The 18,578-nt window shown below is 38.5% G+C and overlaps 1 protein-coding gene across 4 annotated transcripts in view; it reads left to right on the forward strand.

Annotated features, from left to right (window-relative positions):
- PTPN11 (protein tyrosine phosphatase non-receptor type 11) overlaps positions 1-18,578 on the forward strand; it is a 78,449-nt gene that overhangs the window by 4,433 nt on the left and 55,438 nt on the right. For all 4 annotated transcript variants that reach the window (XM_030860492.2, XM_030860493.2, XM_060310447.1 and 1 more), the window contains exon 2: positions 13,620-13,742. In XM_030860492.2, coding sequence (XP_030716352.1) covers positions 13,620-13,742 — 123 coding nt within the window. The remainder of the gene's footprint in view (positions 1-13,619; positions 13,743-18,578) is intronic.

Genomic DNA, 18,578 nt, shown 5'->3' on the forward strand with positions numbered 1-18,578 from the left:
ACCAAATGTGGAGAATGTGGTTAGTTTTGATAATGGGTTTAGGAAAAATCTCTGAGGAGGTGATCATATGAGCTGACTCCTGAATGACTAATATTCTGAATTTTGTTTTGTTTAATTATCAAAGTAATTCTTTTTTCATGGGTTTAAGGTTTAGAGTTTGTATGCATTTAATAATTACAATGTCATATATTCAGTATGCTGATACATCTCAACATCACAGGTAAGGAAAGGAAGGTATGAGCAATATATGATTCTCCCTCCCACCCAGGTAATATAGCAATGCTAGTGCTGAGTTTAGATTTTGAGATTGCTCGGCTGCCCTACTCTGCCTTGTTTAGCTGACAAAACTGGCTGTATTCTTCAGCATCTGGTGCATCTTTTGCATTTGCTTTTGTTCCTCTGGAAGGTAGTGTCTGAGGGCTTAAACTGAGAGGGCCAGGAAATTTAGCTCGTTCTCAGACTCTAGGCTTTTGATTTATCTGATGCAGGTCAGGTACATTTGTCCCAGGCTCTCCTTAGTGGCCCTGTTTGTTTCTATCCTGTAGGAGTAAATAAACTTGCCTTACTGAAAAATAACAGTTCTACGTCTTTCCAGTTGAAACTGGGTTGTCTTTATTAATGTCTTGCCCTGATGTAAGCTCGGGTTTTTGTCCAGAGCTGCTCAAATGCAGGGGCTACTGCTAAGATCACTTACCCTTCTTGAAAGTGTCAGTGTGGCGAATGTTAGAGAGTCACATAAGAGCTGGAAAAGCAGAGCCAACCCTTGTTTGTAATTGTTACTAGCGGGCCTTGGTGTACTTTGTTAGGCAGCTATGGAACAATAGAAGATACTGTGCTTATTCCTCTTTCCCTTTGGGAAACACAGACAGCACTTGCTCTCCAATGCTTACCTTTTTAAGGAAGGGGAAGGCAAATACTGATGTTTGGCAGGTTCTGTGGCAGTTGTAGCCTGCAACCAACGGTTTGAGACCCTCCCCGAAATGGATTCAAACACCCTAAAATGCAGCCCAGTTCATTACTGAGTTTTGGAGGATTGTGTGCATTTAGCAAGCTTGTATATGCTGTGGTCCTTGGCAGCACTGAAATATGAAAGATACGATTCATGTTCACAAGGAGCATTGAATTTAGAGAGGGAGACAGACTTGTAGGCCAGCATCAAATGAGTTTGATGAACATAGTACCAAACTGAAACTGAAATTTGTCAGTATAGAGTATACTGTTTAGAATACGTACCTACTTGTATACTGATATACACGTTCATGCACACTGTATATATGTCTATACGCACATACATATACACACACGCAATATGTTTATTTTAAAAATAGTAAGCTATAGATCCAAGTCTGTGTCATTCCATCGACCCACTCTAATGAAACACTGACCCATTCATTCAAGAACTTGGGATTTAACTTATTTATCGTGGGATTACTAAGTGCGGGGGGCACTGTGCTAGGCATTGGGTGTTCCAGGTTTTAAGGAAACAGCAAGTGCGGGAGTGCTGAGGTAGGGAGTTCTTGGACTGCTTGAAGGACAGAAGGGAGCACGTGGAGGAGCTGAGATAGGGGCTGTAGGTGGAGACTAGACCACACAGGGATTTTTAAGGTCCTCACTGTCACGTGGACCATGGAGAGGAGTTTGGGTTGTATTTTAAGAGCAATGCAAAACTGTAGAAGGATGTGATCAGGGGAGTGGCGTGAGCTGATCTATTTAAAAATATCTCTCTAGCTGCTGTGAAGGGAAGATTGTAGGAGGCTGGAGTGGACCCAGGGAGAGCAGACAAGAGAGAGAGAGGCTTTGAACAGGGTAGAAGCCATTTGTGGAAAGACTTTTGGAGGCAGTTTCCATTTATTGTCTTGTCATCAGAGCAGAGATGCTGACCAGTGAAACTATGAAAAGATAATGATTTATAAAGACATAGCAGCTATCCACTACCATTAGAAAGCTAGCTGCCTTAACTTTTTTTCTTGCCTCTGTTACCTAGAATGCTTGTCCCTATCGACTGCCCCTCCCTTGTGACTCATCCTTTTCCCATAGAAAATTAAAATTTAATTGGAAAAGAGGAATATTCTTGTAATCTGCAGAAAGTACCAAACTCTAAACTTTCTCCCCAAGGACAAAGATAATGATTTTTCTGGAGCAGCGGGTAAGAAAGCTATACCCAGTATCACTTTATATTTAGGCAAGAAACTGAAATAAGACTTCAGATCCCTAGTTTAAATTCCCTTCTTAGCATAGCAGCCTTGAGAATAAGTTCCTGAAATTATTGGCCTGCTTGACTGTTTCCCCACATCACTGGGGGAAGGGGACATAGATAAAATATTCAGCATCATTGTATTTTCTTTTTGGTTCATCAGCATTTTTTTTTTTTAAACTCACTTGACATAAATAAGGTCCTGGCGTCAGTGAGCTAAGCCTTTGCAGAATCTGTATTCACTAATGAGGGATTTAGATTTCTGGTAGGATTTCTGGGCAAATAGTTTGGGTTTGTAAACTCTCTTGGAGGCAGGGATTCTGTCTTTCCTTTCTTCAGGCCCACTCAGCACAGGGCTGATTTGTTTTAGACATTGATTTGAGGCTCTTTTTCATGAGTGTTGATGTTGTGTGTGTATGTGTTTTCAAGCTCTTTCTGTGAGATGGGTGGTACCGACCTGGACCATGTTATGACCTGAGAGTCTTAATAAATAATAGACAGTGCCAGAGGATGACCGATTAGAAGGGATTGTCAAGCTCTGGCAGGTTTGCAGGGGTTAGAATGTGCAAGAGGAGAACGTTCTTCCCCCGCTTCCCTGTGTGACGTTTTCGCTATGCCATTCCTCTCTCTTTTCTCCTCCCTGGTTTTTCTTCATTCCCCGAAGTTAATTCAGGCAGCAATCATTCACCAAGTGCCCACTGTATACATGAGGAAGACTGGAAATTTATCTGTTTTTTCTCATCCTGTATGGACGCACCTTGTTGACAGACCCAAATGTAGATATACTAATTTGCCCTTTTCCCCTCCTTTTAGATAATACAGATACATTTACATTACCTTTTGGGGAGACTAACCTCTGCTATTTGAATTCACACTAGGTGGGAGATGGAGGCAGGATTTAGAGATGTACAGCCTCAGTACCTAATATTACCAGTGTAATAATCCTTGAGGCCAGCTCTATAATATCATACTAGTCCTATTAACTCCACTATTCTTCCTTACCGTCTCTCACTCAGATCTCAGGGGTTGAATGAACTCTAACTGCTCTGTGTTAGCGATAAGCATGTTGCAAATCACAAAACTGCCAGTAATTGCACTACAAATATTAAACATGTAATTGGGAAAGACTTTTTTGGTAAATACAAAGGCTTTTTGAAAAAAATAGCCAAGGAAGGAGAGTTTACAGTATATCAAAACTCAAGTGGGTGGGTTATGGAATAGAACTTTCAATTTCTAATTATATACTGTTTGAGATAATGTAGGGACAGCTCCTGAGCTGTGAAGTTCAGTTTTTGAAAAGGCAGTGTAACATAAATGATTCATATCTCAAAATGGTCTGTGTGAAACTAACATAATTATGCAAGAGAAGAATCTATCTGCATATCTTCCACCAATAATAATAATGATAACAACAGCGATAACACATGTTTATTAAGCCCATCCTCTGTCTAGCCTTTGTGCTAAATGCTGGTTACTAAGTTTCCCCTGTAAACATCACTCTCCTGTGTTCACTCTTTTGTGTGTGTGTGTGTCTGTATGTTCACTCTTAAAAACATGATAGGTATAATTAGAAGTTGGTTGGAAATGAAATAATAATGGTTTATTTAATAAAGGGCTAAAGAGACCACCTGCCTTATCTCCTCTGCCAATCTACCTGATGGGTGGTGGTTGTAGTTACCTAGCGTCACCTTGAGCAGTGGAAGTCACTTTTATAATGTCCCTCAGCATCAGCAGGATACTCTACATAAGTGTTATTTTTGTAAAATATACAAAGGTGAGAACACATGGTTGTGAATGAAGACCATCTACAGTCAGAGTTCTGCTTTAGAAATTTTTAGAAATAAATAGCAGAGTGTAATGGTTAAAAGTTTGACTTCTAGAGTCTACTTTGCACGCTGGCACATGGCAAACAGTAAATGTAGCTACAATTTTAACCAGTCATAATATATAATGGCCAGTAAATTATTTTTTCCCTTGCTATCAGAGCTAGTTGATAATTGAGGGGGAAAAAAGTGTATGTAATAATATAAGCATGGAGAAGTCTTTTCTATTTTATAATTTATAAAGTTTTATTAAATATAAAATATTATTAGTAGTAAATAATAATTCTGTCTTCTCTTTTTCTCCATACTCTTTCTTGATGTAACTTCTCATCTCTGTCTTATTTACTTTCTTCTCCCAGTCATCCCCCCTTTTTAGTACCCATTGCAGGGTCCTGTTAAAATCTGTGCCTTTATTGTGTTTTATTCTGACATAAAACTAAATTCCTAGTTCCACAGGTGAAACTCCTTGGAGTTTTTTTCTGTGCTAAGCACTTTATGTGTATTAATTTATTTCCATTTCACAACAGTGCTGTGGGTTAAGTTTTTCTAAACATAGCAAGAAACCCAGAAGCCATAAAGGAAAAAGCTGATAAATTTAACCATGCCAAGATGAATTTCTTTGGGGAAAAAAAATAACCACAAGCAAGTAAAAAGGGAAAAAAGCTAAGACAAATATTGTCACATGTATAATAAAGGATCATTTTCTGGTTCTATCAAGAAGAGCCCCTTTAAATCAGTAAGAAACAAAATCCAATAAAAAATGAACAATGACAAGCTGACAACTCACAGAAAATGAAAAAAAAAAGTGGTCTGAAAACATGAAAAAGTGCTAGTCTCACATAGAAATGCAAACTAGAATGGTACCATTTTCCATGACTCGGATAAAAAAGTTTGGTAATATACGTAGTAGTGGCAAAACTGGGAGAAAACGGGCTTTCATGCTTAATTCATGGGAGTCAAAACTGGTACCTTCTTTTGAGTGTGGTTTGGCAAATTTGTCAGAGTAAAAAAAAAAAACTCTTGTCAAAGCAGTTTTATTTCTACAATTTTAATTTACAGATATTTATTTACTTGTAAAAGTGTATAAAGATGATTATAAAGGGTGTGATATGCTGCATTATTTGTAATGACAAAAATCTATGAATAATATAAATGTCCTCTAATAGGGATTAAATTATAGACGGTACATTTTTATAATGGAATAGTGTATAGCCATTAAAAAGAATGCTCGGGGACTTCCCTGGTGGCAAAGTGGTTAAGAATCCGCCTGCCAATGCAGGGGACATGGGTTCGAGCCCTGGTCCGGGAAGATCCCACGTGCCACGGAGCAACTAAGCCCGTGTGCCACAACGACTGAGCCTGCGCTCTAGAGCCTGTGAGCCACAACTACTGAGCCCGCGTGCTGCAACTACTGAAGCCCACATGCCTGGAGCCCGTGTTCCGCAACAAGAGAAGCCACCACAATGAGAAGCCCGCGCACCGCAACAAAGAGTAGCCCCCGCTGGACGCAACCAGTGAAAACCCGCGCGCAGCAACAAAGACCCAACGCAGCCAAAAATAAATAAATTAAAAAAAAAAAAAAAAGAATGCTTGCACGGAAAGATCTTTGCGTAGTAAGTGAAAAAATTGGGGTGTAGATCAGGATTGCATTTGTGTATGTGTGTGTTCCACACAGGCTGGCATAGAGAGAGTAGTGTGTTTGCACACATGCACACGTAGGTAAGTATACGTATGTATATGCACGAGACATTTCTCAAAGATTAGGAAACTGCTAACTAGTGACTTCTGATGATGCAAGGGAAGCTTGGGCTTTTTCTCGGAATTTCATACCTGTATGTGCTGTTTTAGTAAATGAATTTTAAAAGGTTTTAGAAAGTTTATGTTTGTGTTCTCAACAAGATTCTAAAGGACATTGAGTCTATAAAAAATTAGAGCTGCCTGAAGTAGTTGGCTGAGATAAGGAAAGATGAAATGGGAATGAAAAACAGGAAGATAAACAAATAAAAAGATCTTGCTAGAAGCAGTAAAGAGTGCCCTTGAGGCAGCCCTCCCAGTGGTGAGGTTGAGGACAAACCTGAGAAATTCTTCTAGAATCTATTTTAAAAAAGAAAGAGGAGATAACAGTGGTGACAGTAAGGGAACAGATCCCCCATAGGTGGTGGCGGCCCAGGCTGGATGACCGATATTTAAAAATGAAGCAACCTCTGAGCCCGCAGTATTTCATTTAATGAAGACCAATAATGGAGAAAGATGCTGGGAGAGAGCTGTAGAGGGGAGACAGAATGGTTTTTCCCTTCGTTCACTTCATTAACCTGATAATTGTAGGTTTAAGGACTTTTTTTTTTTAAATACTGCAGTATAACCATCATTATAATTTTAAAATAATTAGAATCTTATTAAAATTAGGAGCAAGGTGTCTGCCTTCCGTATCAATGAAGTAGCTGTCTTTATCTGGTATAGGTATCGGTGTTATATTTGCTTCATGAAAGGAAGTGGTACGTTTTCCTTTCCTTTTGACTCTCTGGAATAATTTATAGAGCACTGGGATGGTCTGGTCTTTGAAAGTTTGATAGAATTCCATTTTGAAACCATCTGGGCCTGGTGCTTTTCTGTGGGGTAGTTTTAAAATTGCTTTCTCTATTTTTATATAGAAATTGGTTTGCCTAAGTTTTCTCTCTAATGGACTCAGTTTTGGCAGTCTTTATTTCCCTAGATAATTATTCACTTCATCTAGATTTTATAATTTATTTGCACAGCAGTCTGCAAAATAGTTTCTTTAAAAATTTTTTTTCTTCTGTTTCAATGCTTATTTCCCCCTTGTCATTTCTTGTTTTGTGTATTTGTGATTTTTTTTTGTACTCCTGAATAAGTTAACTAGTGGTTTGTCTATTTTGTTAATTTTAAAAAGCAGGATTTTTATTAATTAGATCTACTACTTTTTTGTTTTCTTTTTCTTTGATTTTTGCTTATTTATTTATTTATTAGCTGCATTGGGTCTTCGTTGCTATGTGCGGGCATTCTCTAGTTCTGGTGAGCGGGGGCTGCTCTTCGTTGCGGTGTGCGAGCTTCTCATTGTGGTGGCTTCTCTTGTTGCGGAGCACGGGCCCTAGGCGTGCAGGCTTCAGTAGTTGTGGCTCGCGGGCTCTGGAGTGCAGGCTCAGTAGTTGTGGTGCATGGGCTTAGTTGCTCTGCGGCATGTGGGATCTTCCCGGACCAGGGCTCGAACCCATGTTCCGCGCATTGGCAGGCAGATTCTTAACCACCACACCACCAGGGAAGTCCCCTGATTTTATCTTTATAAAATAGATTTCCTTCCTTGTGCTATCCTTTGTCCTTTTTCTAGGGTTTTTTTTTTTTTTTTGAACTGGGACTTTATTTTTATTCTCTTATATTTTTTATTAATGTTAGTTGTTTGTGTAGTGAATTTTCCACTGATAACTCCATTAGCTGTATCCCATAGATGCTGATATGTAGTGTTTTCATGGCCATTATTTCTTTTTTTTAATAGAATCCATGATAAACTTTATTTATTTATTTATTTATTTATGCCTGCTTTGGGTCTTCATTGCTGTGTGCAGACTTTCTCTAGTTGTGGTGCACGGGCTTAGTTGCTCTGCGGCATGTGGGATCTTCCTGGACTAGGGATCAAACCCCTGTTCCCTGCATTGGCAGGTGGATTCTTAACCACTGTGCCACCAGGGAGGTCCCGCCATTATTTCTTACAAATTGTGTAATTCAGCTTGTATTTCCCCTTTTACCTAATTGTTGTTTAATGGAAGGTTTTAAAATTTCCAGGTAGAAGGGCCTTTCTGTTTTTTGCTTTTGTTAGTGAAGTTCAGGTTTATTGCATTGTGATATTGTTCTGTGTAATACTTCTACTTTATAGGGGTTACTGTTTTCCTTGTGACTGTATATATCTGATCAATTTTTATGGAAATGCTCTAGGCACTTGAGAAAAATGTGTAATTATTATCAGGGTGTGGAGTACAATATATGCACATAAGATCTACCCTATTGTTTATGTTATTTAGATTTTCTATCTCTTTACCTATTTTTTTAGTCTATTTTATCTTGTATTGAGTGTGGTGTATTAAAGTCTCCTATTATTGGTGTGTTTCCATCTGCATTTCCTTGCATCTCCTGTAGTTTTTGCTTCACAAAGATGATTGCTGTGTTTGGTACATAAATATTCATAGGTTTGTTGATTTCTTTTAATAGCAAACTCATCCACATTTATTGTTATGACTGATAGGTTTGGTATCAACTCTATCATAACATTTTTTAAAATAAATTTATTTATTTATTTATTTTTGGCTGCGCTGGGTCTTTGTTGCTGTGCATGGGCTTTTCTCTAGTTGTGGAGAGTGGAGGCTATTTTTTGTTGTGGTGTGCGGGCTTCTCATTGTGGTGGCTTCTCTTGTCGTGGAGCATGGGCTCTAGGCACGCGGGCTTCAGTAGTTGTGGCTTGCAGGCTTACTTGCTCCACGGCATGTGGAATCTTCCCGGACCAGGGCTTGAACCCATATCCCTTGCGTTGGCAGGCGGATTCTTAACCACTGCACCACCAGGGAAGTCCTCTATCTTAATGTTTTATACTTACAGTTGACCCTTGAACAACACAAGTTTGAACTGCACGGGTCCACTTATGCACGGATTTTTTTCAATAAATATGTAGTACAGTATGATACAATCTGCCGTTGGTTAAAACCATGCAGTTGGAAGCAGAACTGTGGATATAGAGGGCTGACTATAAAGTTATATATGAATTTTCAATTGCGCAAGGATCGGTGCCTCTAAAGCCCATGTTGTTCGTGGGTCAACTGTAGTGTTTCCTTGCATTGTTTCTCACAAGATGTGTGTGTGTATGTATGTGTGTGTGTATATATAATATATATATAATATATATATAATTTTTTTCTAAGATGTATATTTAAAAATTTTTTGTTTAAAACCGTTTTTTGAGGGGGTATTTAGGAAGGTTTGTATTTTTTTAAATCTAGTACTTACACCTTTTTGAATGTCCTTAGTCCTCTGTTTTGTTATTTGACTTTTATTATCAGGCTTATCAGATTTTTTTCATTATCCTTAAACACCCATCTATTGCCTATTGCCTATACAACAATGAGTTTTTTTCTGTTTTCCTTTTCCCATTTTCTAGTTGTAGTAGTTCTACTTTGTCACAGTATATAACTGTTGTACATTAGTTTTCTACTCTCATTCCCATCTTTGTTTTAGTCTTACATGACATTTATAGATTATTAAATGCTCACCATCGGTTATTTTGTCAATGTTGCTTGTTACAACAAGATAGATAGATAAAGTTTATCCTCTAGTAGATTCATCAGGAAAGACTGATAAGTACAGCATTCCCTTACTTGTTGTATGTTGAAACTTGTTTTGTCTGTAGCGCTGATAGTTGAAGGATAACTTAGCTGGATATAAAATTCTTAGTTTACCCTTTTCTTTCATTGAGTTTTTAAAAAATGCTTGTTCATTTATCAACTTGCTTTATATGTTGGCTTTGAAAAGTCAGATGCTAATCTAATTTGTTACAGTAAGTTATTTGTTTTTCGTGGAGGCTTTGAAGATTTTTTTTCCATTTGTCTTTAAAGTGTAATAGTTTCATTAGAACAAGTGCCAGAGCAATTATTCTGGGCTAATTTTCCCAAGTACCTGGTGGTCCCTTCCAATGTATAGATTCACATCTTATTTTATTTGTTTTCTCAATTTAGGTTTAAATATTAGTTCTGTTCCATTGCGTTTCCCCTCTCCCCTTACCGCAATTATATGTATGTTGTTTCTTCTTTGCTTGTCTTTCATATTAACCATTTTCTTTGTGATCTCTTTTATTTCTTTCTTCATCATATTTTATTCTCTTCATTGTTTTCCTCCCTTTCTTTAATGCCACTTATTAGATTTTCATTTGAACTTATTCTCCTTTGGGCGTCTAGTAATTTAGTTTTCATTTCTGAGATGATTTTCTTTTCCTTTTTCTTTGTGAGTTTGATCAACTCCCTCTTCATTTTTTCCTACTTTTTGTCCACTTCTGGTTTTTTTTTTTTTTTTTGTGGTACACGGGCCTCTCACTGTTGTGGCTTCTCCCGTTGCGGAGCACAGGCTCCGGATGCGCAGGCCCAGCAGCCATGGCTCACGGGCCCAGCTGCTCCGCGGCACGTGGGATCTTCCCAGACCAGGGCACGAACCCATGTCCCCTGCATTGGCAGGCGGACTCTCAACCACTGTGCCACCAGGGAAGCCCTGTCCATTTCTGTTTTTAACTTTTAAATTTCTTATTCAGAGTGTTTTTTCATATCCCCAAGTCTTGAGTATATTTAATTCAGATTGGAGTGTTGTCTCATAGTTTTCTTCTGCATCATGGGTGTTTGTCTGGGGTAATTTTCAAAAGCTGACTGATGTGTGACTCTTCTTTTTTATAGTAACTTTATATAGACTTATACTTTTTTCCTATTTATTTTGTGGCTCTTAAATATTTTAAAGGTTCCTAATTCAATGGCATTTTCTTCTGTCAGTATAGAAAAGTCCAGGTTTTTTTTTTTTTTTAGTGGATTTGTGTATCTATTTGTGTTTGCGGTAGGGGAGAGGTTATTTGTCCTCTGGGTTTTTTGTTTGTTTGTTTGCAGGTAAATAAATTTCCTCCTTCTACTTCCTTTCCTTGTTGTCACCTAATTGCCAAATGGATCCTGTCTCTTTTTTGCCTTTTTCTTCCCCAGAGACCATGCATTTCTAACACTACACCTTAAATCATTCCCCTTTCCTATAAATAGGGCTCTGATCTACAAGAAAACTTTTTCAATATTTTCACACTTAGGGTGGACTTTCTCTTTCTGGAGGTGTTTTTACAGCAATTTTAGGCCTGCCACTAGCTCCCCTGTTCTCTCTGACATGCAGTTTTTCTCAGAATGCCCTTGGCTTGGCACAGAGGGTTGCAGTAAGAAGATGAGAGATCACTACTGAGATTTGGTATGTCTTCTTTTTTTACTTACAGGTAATTTGGAAGTTTGGGCATTCTCTGTCTTCTACTTTTGTTGAGGGCATGGTTAGGTTATTGTGTGGTTTTACTTGTTCTTTTTTAAAAATTCCATATTTAAAAAAAATTCCTGTTAGTTTTTAATTTATTTATTTATTTATTTGTTTATTTATTTATTTATTTATTTATTCTGGCCACACTGTGTGGCATGGGGATTGAACCCACGCCCCCTGCATTGGAAGCGTAGAGTCTTAACCACTGGACTGCCAGGGAAGTCCTCTGTATTGTTTTTGAAGGATATGTGGGAAGATGTGAATTTAGGCAGTCATCATTGTCCTTGGCTACCCTGAAGTCCAGGCACTGTTATAGACACTTTATAAATATTAACTCATTTTATCCTCTCAACACCCTGTGACACAGTGCTGTTGCTATTCCCATTTTATAGATGAGTTAACAGTTTAAATAAGTAGCCTGGGATCACACAGAGCTGGGATCTGAACCAAAGTAGTCTGGTTCCAGAGTCCGTGCTCCTACCCATAAAACTTTGCCACCACATGCCAACGATTCTCAGCTTTTTTACTTCTGGGGTCTCCTCTTTTTTTTTTTTTAAAACCATAAACCCAATATTCTAAAGAGAATTGTTTCGTAACCTGTATTCATCATATAATAATTAGTTTTCCCTTTTTGTTGTAGAAGAAAACATATATGCCACTCAGCTTCAGACTACCACACCAAGTAACATAATTGTTTTATAGCCAAAAGCAAGAGAGATTTGACATTTTAACTAGCTTATACAGGTAGACAAATTGAAGATTAACATAAGATTTTCACTATACTTTTTGAAAAGTTAAAAGTAACTGGAAGCCTTCTGTTATTGCTTTTTGATTCCCTAGGACTGTGGGGACTCAGGTGGGAACCATAGATTAAAGAAGCTGTGGACAAGATTTAAAAAAAAAAAAAAGGATAGTTTAGTAATCATACTGTATGCAAAAGTATTGGATGCTGGAATGATAGGTATCTTATAAATTGAGGTTGAGTTTTCCCTGGGTAAAATTCTGCCTCGATCTTCTGACAAGCTCTCAGAGGGAGTAAAGAGCAAACTAATATTTTTTTCCTTTTGATCTGAACCCTGTGATTTTTCTCTAGGATAATCAGAATGATGTTTAGATTTCCCCAAAAATGCTAGTAAAATGCTATAGGAAAAATTAAAAAGAAAATAAATTTCAGTTAATGTAAACAACAGGAATGTTGATAGACTATGTCTAGATTCTTGCCTTTTCTGATTATTTCTTGTCAGAACAATCTTATAGTTATTGTCATGATTGTCAGTAATATCTAACTATTAGTGCTTAATATGTACCAGACACTCAGATGATTAAGCATCTCATATTTAACATGTACCAGGGCTTCCTTCCCTGGTGGCGCAGTAGTTAAGAATCTGCCTGCCAATGCAGGAGACATGGGTTTGAGCCCTGGTGCAGGAAGATGCCACATGCCGCGGAGCTACTAACCCCGTGCGCCACAACTACTGAGCCTGCACACCTAGAGCCCGTGCTCCGCAGCAAGAGAAGCCACTGCAATGAGAAGTCCACGCACCACAACAAAGAGCAGCCCCCACTCGCCGCAGCTAGAGAAAGCCTGCGCGTACCAACGCAGCCAAAAATAAATAAAAAATTAAAAAAAAAAAGATTTAACACGTACCAAATCTAACACTTGATTTTTCCTCTCCCCACCCTTTTTCCACATCTCGTACGTGGTACCGCCAACCTTCCACTTGCCCTGACATGATACCTAGGAGTTGTTCTTACTCCTTTCTTTCTTTCCCATCTCATATGTAATAGATTAGGAAATCCTGTTGGCTACCCTTAAAATACTCCCAGTTGGACCGTTTATCACTACTCCTTCCACCACTTTGGTCCTTGGTACCACCATCTCTTGCCTGGATTATCACAATAGCTTATTTAACTGATCTATGTGCTTCTACCCTTGCACGATAGCTTGAAGATGTTTTAAAAATATAAGTCAGATCACGTTGCTCCTCTGCCTAAAACCCTCTAGTCCTTTCCCATTTCACAAAAAATAAAAGCTGAAGTTTTTACAGTGTCCTCCGAGGCCCTGCATCATCAGGCTTTTCATTACCTCTCTGGCCTCATCTACTGCTCTGTCCCTTAAGTGTTTTGCTCCAAGCATACTGGCCTCTTGAGTGCTTGAGCATGTCAAATACGGTCTGCCCCCGTGCCCTTGATCTTGTTCCTCCCTCTGCCTGATATGTTCCTTTCCTATATGGCTGCATATTGCTGCCTCATTTCTTCCAGGTCTGATCAAATGTTACCTTATTGCTAAGGCCCTCCCCACCACCCTATATAAATAGCATCCACCTCAGCCCCAATCCCACTGACCATGCCCCCAGCCCCATCTACTGTGCTAGCAGGATCCCAGGCTCCTACCACGGGGAAGACAAGGAGGAGGCGGTGACCAAAGAGAGGAAGGGAAAGGGATTGGGTTGGTGTTTTTATTTGCTACTCTACTAATAAGCATTTTAGCTGTGACGGTGTGGGAAGTAGTGCCGACAGAGTCCTTTGTTTTTCATTGGTCTATTTCTCTCTCTCTCAAGATGGTTTCACCCAAATATCACTGGCGTGGAGGCAGAAAACCTACTGTTGACAAGAGGAGTTGATGGCAGTTTTTTGGCAAGGCCCAGTAAAAGTAACCCTGGAGACTTTACACTTTCTGTTAGGTAAGTTGCAAGAAAAAGAGAGAATCCTGAGAGTGTTTTCCAGAGGGGAAATGTTAGGACCACACTTGGACAACTTGTGACCCTCATTTAGAGCCTGAAGGTCTGCCTGCTGCCCCGTGGGTGAGGCCTTGCCAGTGCCCTGGCCCACAGATCAGGTGTGATTCAGGCCTGCTGTGGGGTTCGGGATGTGGCCTCCTGAGAGTGAGAGGCTCGGGGAGTCAGCAGAAGGGGCCTGAAGGTGGGCTTTTTCTCCCTTGAGAGGCCACTGAGGATGAGCTGGAGCACAGCATAGCAAGTTCTTAAAGCCTGGGTCGATCCTGCTTCAATCCAAAACAAGGCTCCATCCTTGTTCCCTGCATTTTTCCTTTCCCATCTGTTGATTACGGAATGGGACAAATACTCTCTAAGAGTTTCTTCAAACAGCCTCACAGACGTAGAAAACAAGCTTATGGTTACCAAAGGGGAAAGTGGGGTGGGGGAATAAATTAGGAGTTTGGGATGAACAGGTACACACTACTATATATAAAATAGATAAACAACAAAGGCCTACTGTATAGCACAGGGAACTATACTCAATATCCTGTAATAGCCTGTAAGGGAAAAGAATCTGAAAAAGTATATAACTAAATCACTTTGCTGGACACCTGAAACTAACACGACATTGTAAATCAATTATACTTTAATTTAAAAAGAAAAAAGAAAGAAAGAAAGAAGGAGAAGAGTTTCTTCAGATCACTTTTCTTTTTCAAGAAATAAAACATCACTGAGGAAGTTGTGGTCCCGTTTGTTCCCCTGCCCAGTCCCATTCCCCTCCCTCTTTCCTCAGAGGAAACCACCATCAAGAGGTTGGTATATCTCCTTCCTGAACGTGTTTTTATACTTGTACTGCATTTGTGCTATGTGTGAATGATATGAGGTTGGTTTGTGTGTTTTTAGAATTCATATCCATGGCTTTATAATGTACGTATTCTGAGACTACCTTTAAATTTTTTTTGAGTTCTGTGCTGATACATATAGATCTAATTATTAACTTTAATGGCTATATAATATTCGAAGGTGTGCATATACCACAGTTTATCCCACCCCCTATTGTTGGACACTGAGTTGTTTTTAGTTTGTTTAAAATTGTTTTGAACAGTATTGGCAACATCTATTACATGTTTCTTTGGACACATGTGGGAGAGTTTTTCTAGAAATTGACTTTCTCTTATATACTCAATCTCCTTACTCTAGCTCATTCCAGGAGCCAGAACTGAACTGCTCTATGAATTTTCTTTTATTATTATTATTTTTAAATAAAGAAGTAAGGAAAACATGTTCTGAGGATTTATTTAGGACTCCTTCGGGATTTGGGAAGTCCTTTTTTGGTATCGATTAGTTTCTCAAGGAGCTCACGTTGTTGGCTTTTACTTCCGTTTTGCAACAAGGAGAGGGCAGAAGCCTTCATGAATTTTCCCAGGCTTATCCTAGTACAGACTTCTAACCTACAGTTGAGTGACATTTGACCTGTAAGAGTTTGGATGGAGATTATATAATAATAACAACAATGAGGTTGAGGAGGAGGATGATAGCAGACGTTATTGAGGGCTTGACATATTCCAGGCCAGCTTGCTAAGCACTCTCCACATATCATTTTATTTAATCTCTCCAACAACCTATGAATAAATGCCACTATTATCTTCATGTTAGGGGTGAGTAAGCTGAAGCACAGAGGTTAATTTACAAAGCTGGTTTCATAGCTAGTAAGTGGCAGAGCCGGGACTACAGAACTGGTGAGGTTTTTTTTTTTTCTTTTTCCTCAACTTTTTATCTTGAGAAATTTCAGCCCTATAGGAAAGTCAAAAGATGAGTACGGTGAATACCCACATTCCCTTTACCTGTTAACATTTTGCCATGTTTGCTCTTTTTCTCTGAGTGTGTGTGTGTATGTGTATACTCTCCCCTCCCCCAACCTTTTGAAAATAAGTTGCAGATGTCAGGATGCTTATTTTTACCTCTGAGTACTTCAGTGTGCATGACCTATGAACAAGGACATCCTGTATAACTACAATATCATGATTATATATAAGAAATTTTAAGTGATTCCATAATGTTATCTAACACACAGTCCATATTCAAATTTCTCTCGTCATTTCAATAGTGGATTTTGAAGTCATCCCTTTATTTCACATCAGGAAGCACAAAATATCTGTTTGCCCCATCTTCTGGAGTGTCATTGCTTCTAGGCCCTTTTAGTAGACAGAGCTGGGAAATAAATACTTATATATTTAAAACCAAATTTTAAATATATCAGTATCAATAAATATATAAATATATATCAGACGAGTCTGATAGCTCTAGTTCAGCCCAGTTTACCTTTTCCCATTCCGTATTTGTGTTTCCCTTCTGTAGAGAGAACCGTGTTTCACAGCAGCATCAATGTATGACCTCATTTGCCCAATCTTCTAATACAAAGATAGTTTCAGAATTACTATACCATTATCATTTCTAATTACAAACCCATTAAGTAAAGTTCATGATTTCTCTGGAGTGTTTCTGTTCACAGCATGTATCCCACTAAGGGTGTATAATCTGTACTGTGTTCAAAAGCTACGGGAATTAATTTTCTGTGTAGTTACAAACTTACTGCAAAGTTGGAGTCATTTCTTTCTTTCTGTATTCAGTTTTTTGGTTTTGTACTCATTTTTTTGATCCTTGTTGATTTTATTTTTTGAATATGTGAAACATTTACAAGATTTAAAAGTCAAACTGTATAAAAAGGTATATTCTGACAAACCTTATTCTTATCCCTACCCTGTGTACCTTATTTCCATCCCTGTAGGGAACCAGTTTTATTAATTTATGGTTTATCCTTCTGTGTTTCTTTTCACACATGAAGTGGAATACTAAGTCTATTTCTTTGTAGTTTACTTTTTTCACTTACAGAAATCTTTTAGTGATCTTTCTCATTTTTTAAATTAACTGCATAGCATATAACTTTATACAATTTCCTAAAAATGGGAATTTAGTTATTTCCAATATATTACAATGATAAATAATACTGCATTTAATATGATAACATTTTGCATATGTTTTGTGCTTTTGGAAATGTATCTTCAGAGGTGAATTCCCGGGAGAGAGATGACTGGGGCAGAGAGTCAATATATATTAGTATAGTTTTTCCAAATTCCCCTCCACAGTGATTGTACCATTTTGCATTCTCACCAACAGTGTCTGAGGGTCCCTGTTTTTCCACAGCTTCCAGTTGAGTGTTGTCAAGCTTTTCACTTTCGTCATCCTGATAGGTGAGAAATGGTATCTCAGTGAATTTTAATTTCTCTTATGATTGAAGCTGAACATCTTTTAATAAGGTTAAAGGTCATCTGTATATCTTTTTGGTGAACTGTCTTAGAATCAGTGCTTTTAACAACTCTTAAACTGCCAAGTTTCACTTTATATATGTTTTCTTATGTATATGATGTATATTATAGACACTGAGATGCATGTGTGTGTGTGTGTGTGCATGCATAAATGACAAGTTTATTGTTCTAGTTTTCTACAGTGATCTAATCTTTTTGTTATGTGCCCATGCTAAAAATTTGATGATTAGGTTGCCTTAGTTAGTCAAGGAAGATCCCCTTTTTTTAATTTTGAGGAAAAAAAATACAGAAAAATACAAAAAATTATGTCCAATTACCCATATTGTATTTATTGCCAGTCATTTTTTCCTTCAAAATAAAATATTAAAAAAAAGCAAAATTTCCCTTTTTTCACCACCCTTCCTGCTGTTCTTCTCTTTGCCACAGAGACAGCTACTTTCTGAGTTTGGTGTATTTCTTTCTAGTTCATTAAAAAAAAAGTACAGGGCTTCCCTGGTGGTGCAGTGGTTGGGAGTCCGCCTGCCAATGAAGGGGACTTGGGTTCCAGCCCTCGTCCGGGAGGATCCCGCATGCTGCGGGGCAACTAGGCCCGTGAGCCACAACTACTGACCCATGTGCCGCAACTGCTGAAGCCTGCACGCCTGGAGCCCCTGCTCCGCGGCGGGAGAGGCCACTGTGGTGGGGGGCCCGTGCACTGCAGCAAAGAGTGGCCCCCACTCACCGCAACTGGAGAGGGCCCGCCCACAGCAATGAAGACCCAACACAGACAAAAATAAATAAATAAAATAAATAAATTTTTTTAAAAGTACATATAATAAGTAATATAACATAAAAGTAATATAATAATAAAATATATATGTATGTCTGTGGTCTGTGTCATGAATAATGTATAATATTACTTGTGTGCATTCTGAAATTTTCACAAATGGTACATGCTGAGCATGTCATTCTGCATTGTGCTTCTTTCATGCAATATCATGGTTTTTTTTGGCTGCGCTGTGTGACTTGGGGTATCTTAGTTCCTCAACCAGGGATTGAACTTGGGCCCCTGCAGTGAAAGCGCTGAGTCCTAACCACTGGACTACCAGGGAATTCCCAGTATCATGTTTTTGAGATCCATCTATGTTGCTTTATAGTCCATACCTGAAATATCTGTTTTTGTGATATGTTAAGTCAAGGTTAGAGACAGAAAGCTGAGGTGTTAAAATAGAATCAGGTGTAGCTGGAGGAGAGAGACCCAGAGTACTTTTTTTACCCACTGGAAAAGATTGTAACCAAAAATTAGAAGTAGATATTGTTATTAACATTGTAGGACAATTTTTCTTACTTTCCTACGTTTCCATTTTCCTTTATCTTTAGTAGAATTGTGTTTATATTTAACAGAGGCTTCATCAATAACACTATAGGGTCAGACTAAAAAATAAAAAAAGGTCAGTGATTACCATTTTGGGGTTGCCAGACCCCTTGGGTCCACAAA

This window comes from Globicephala melas, chromosome 13 (genome assembly GCF_963455315.2).
Source record: "Globicephala melas chromosome 13, mGloMel1.2, whole genome shotgun sequence".
NCBI lineage: Eukaryota > Metazoa > Chordata > Mammalia > Artiodactyla > Delphinidae > Globicephala > Globicephala melas.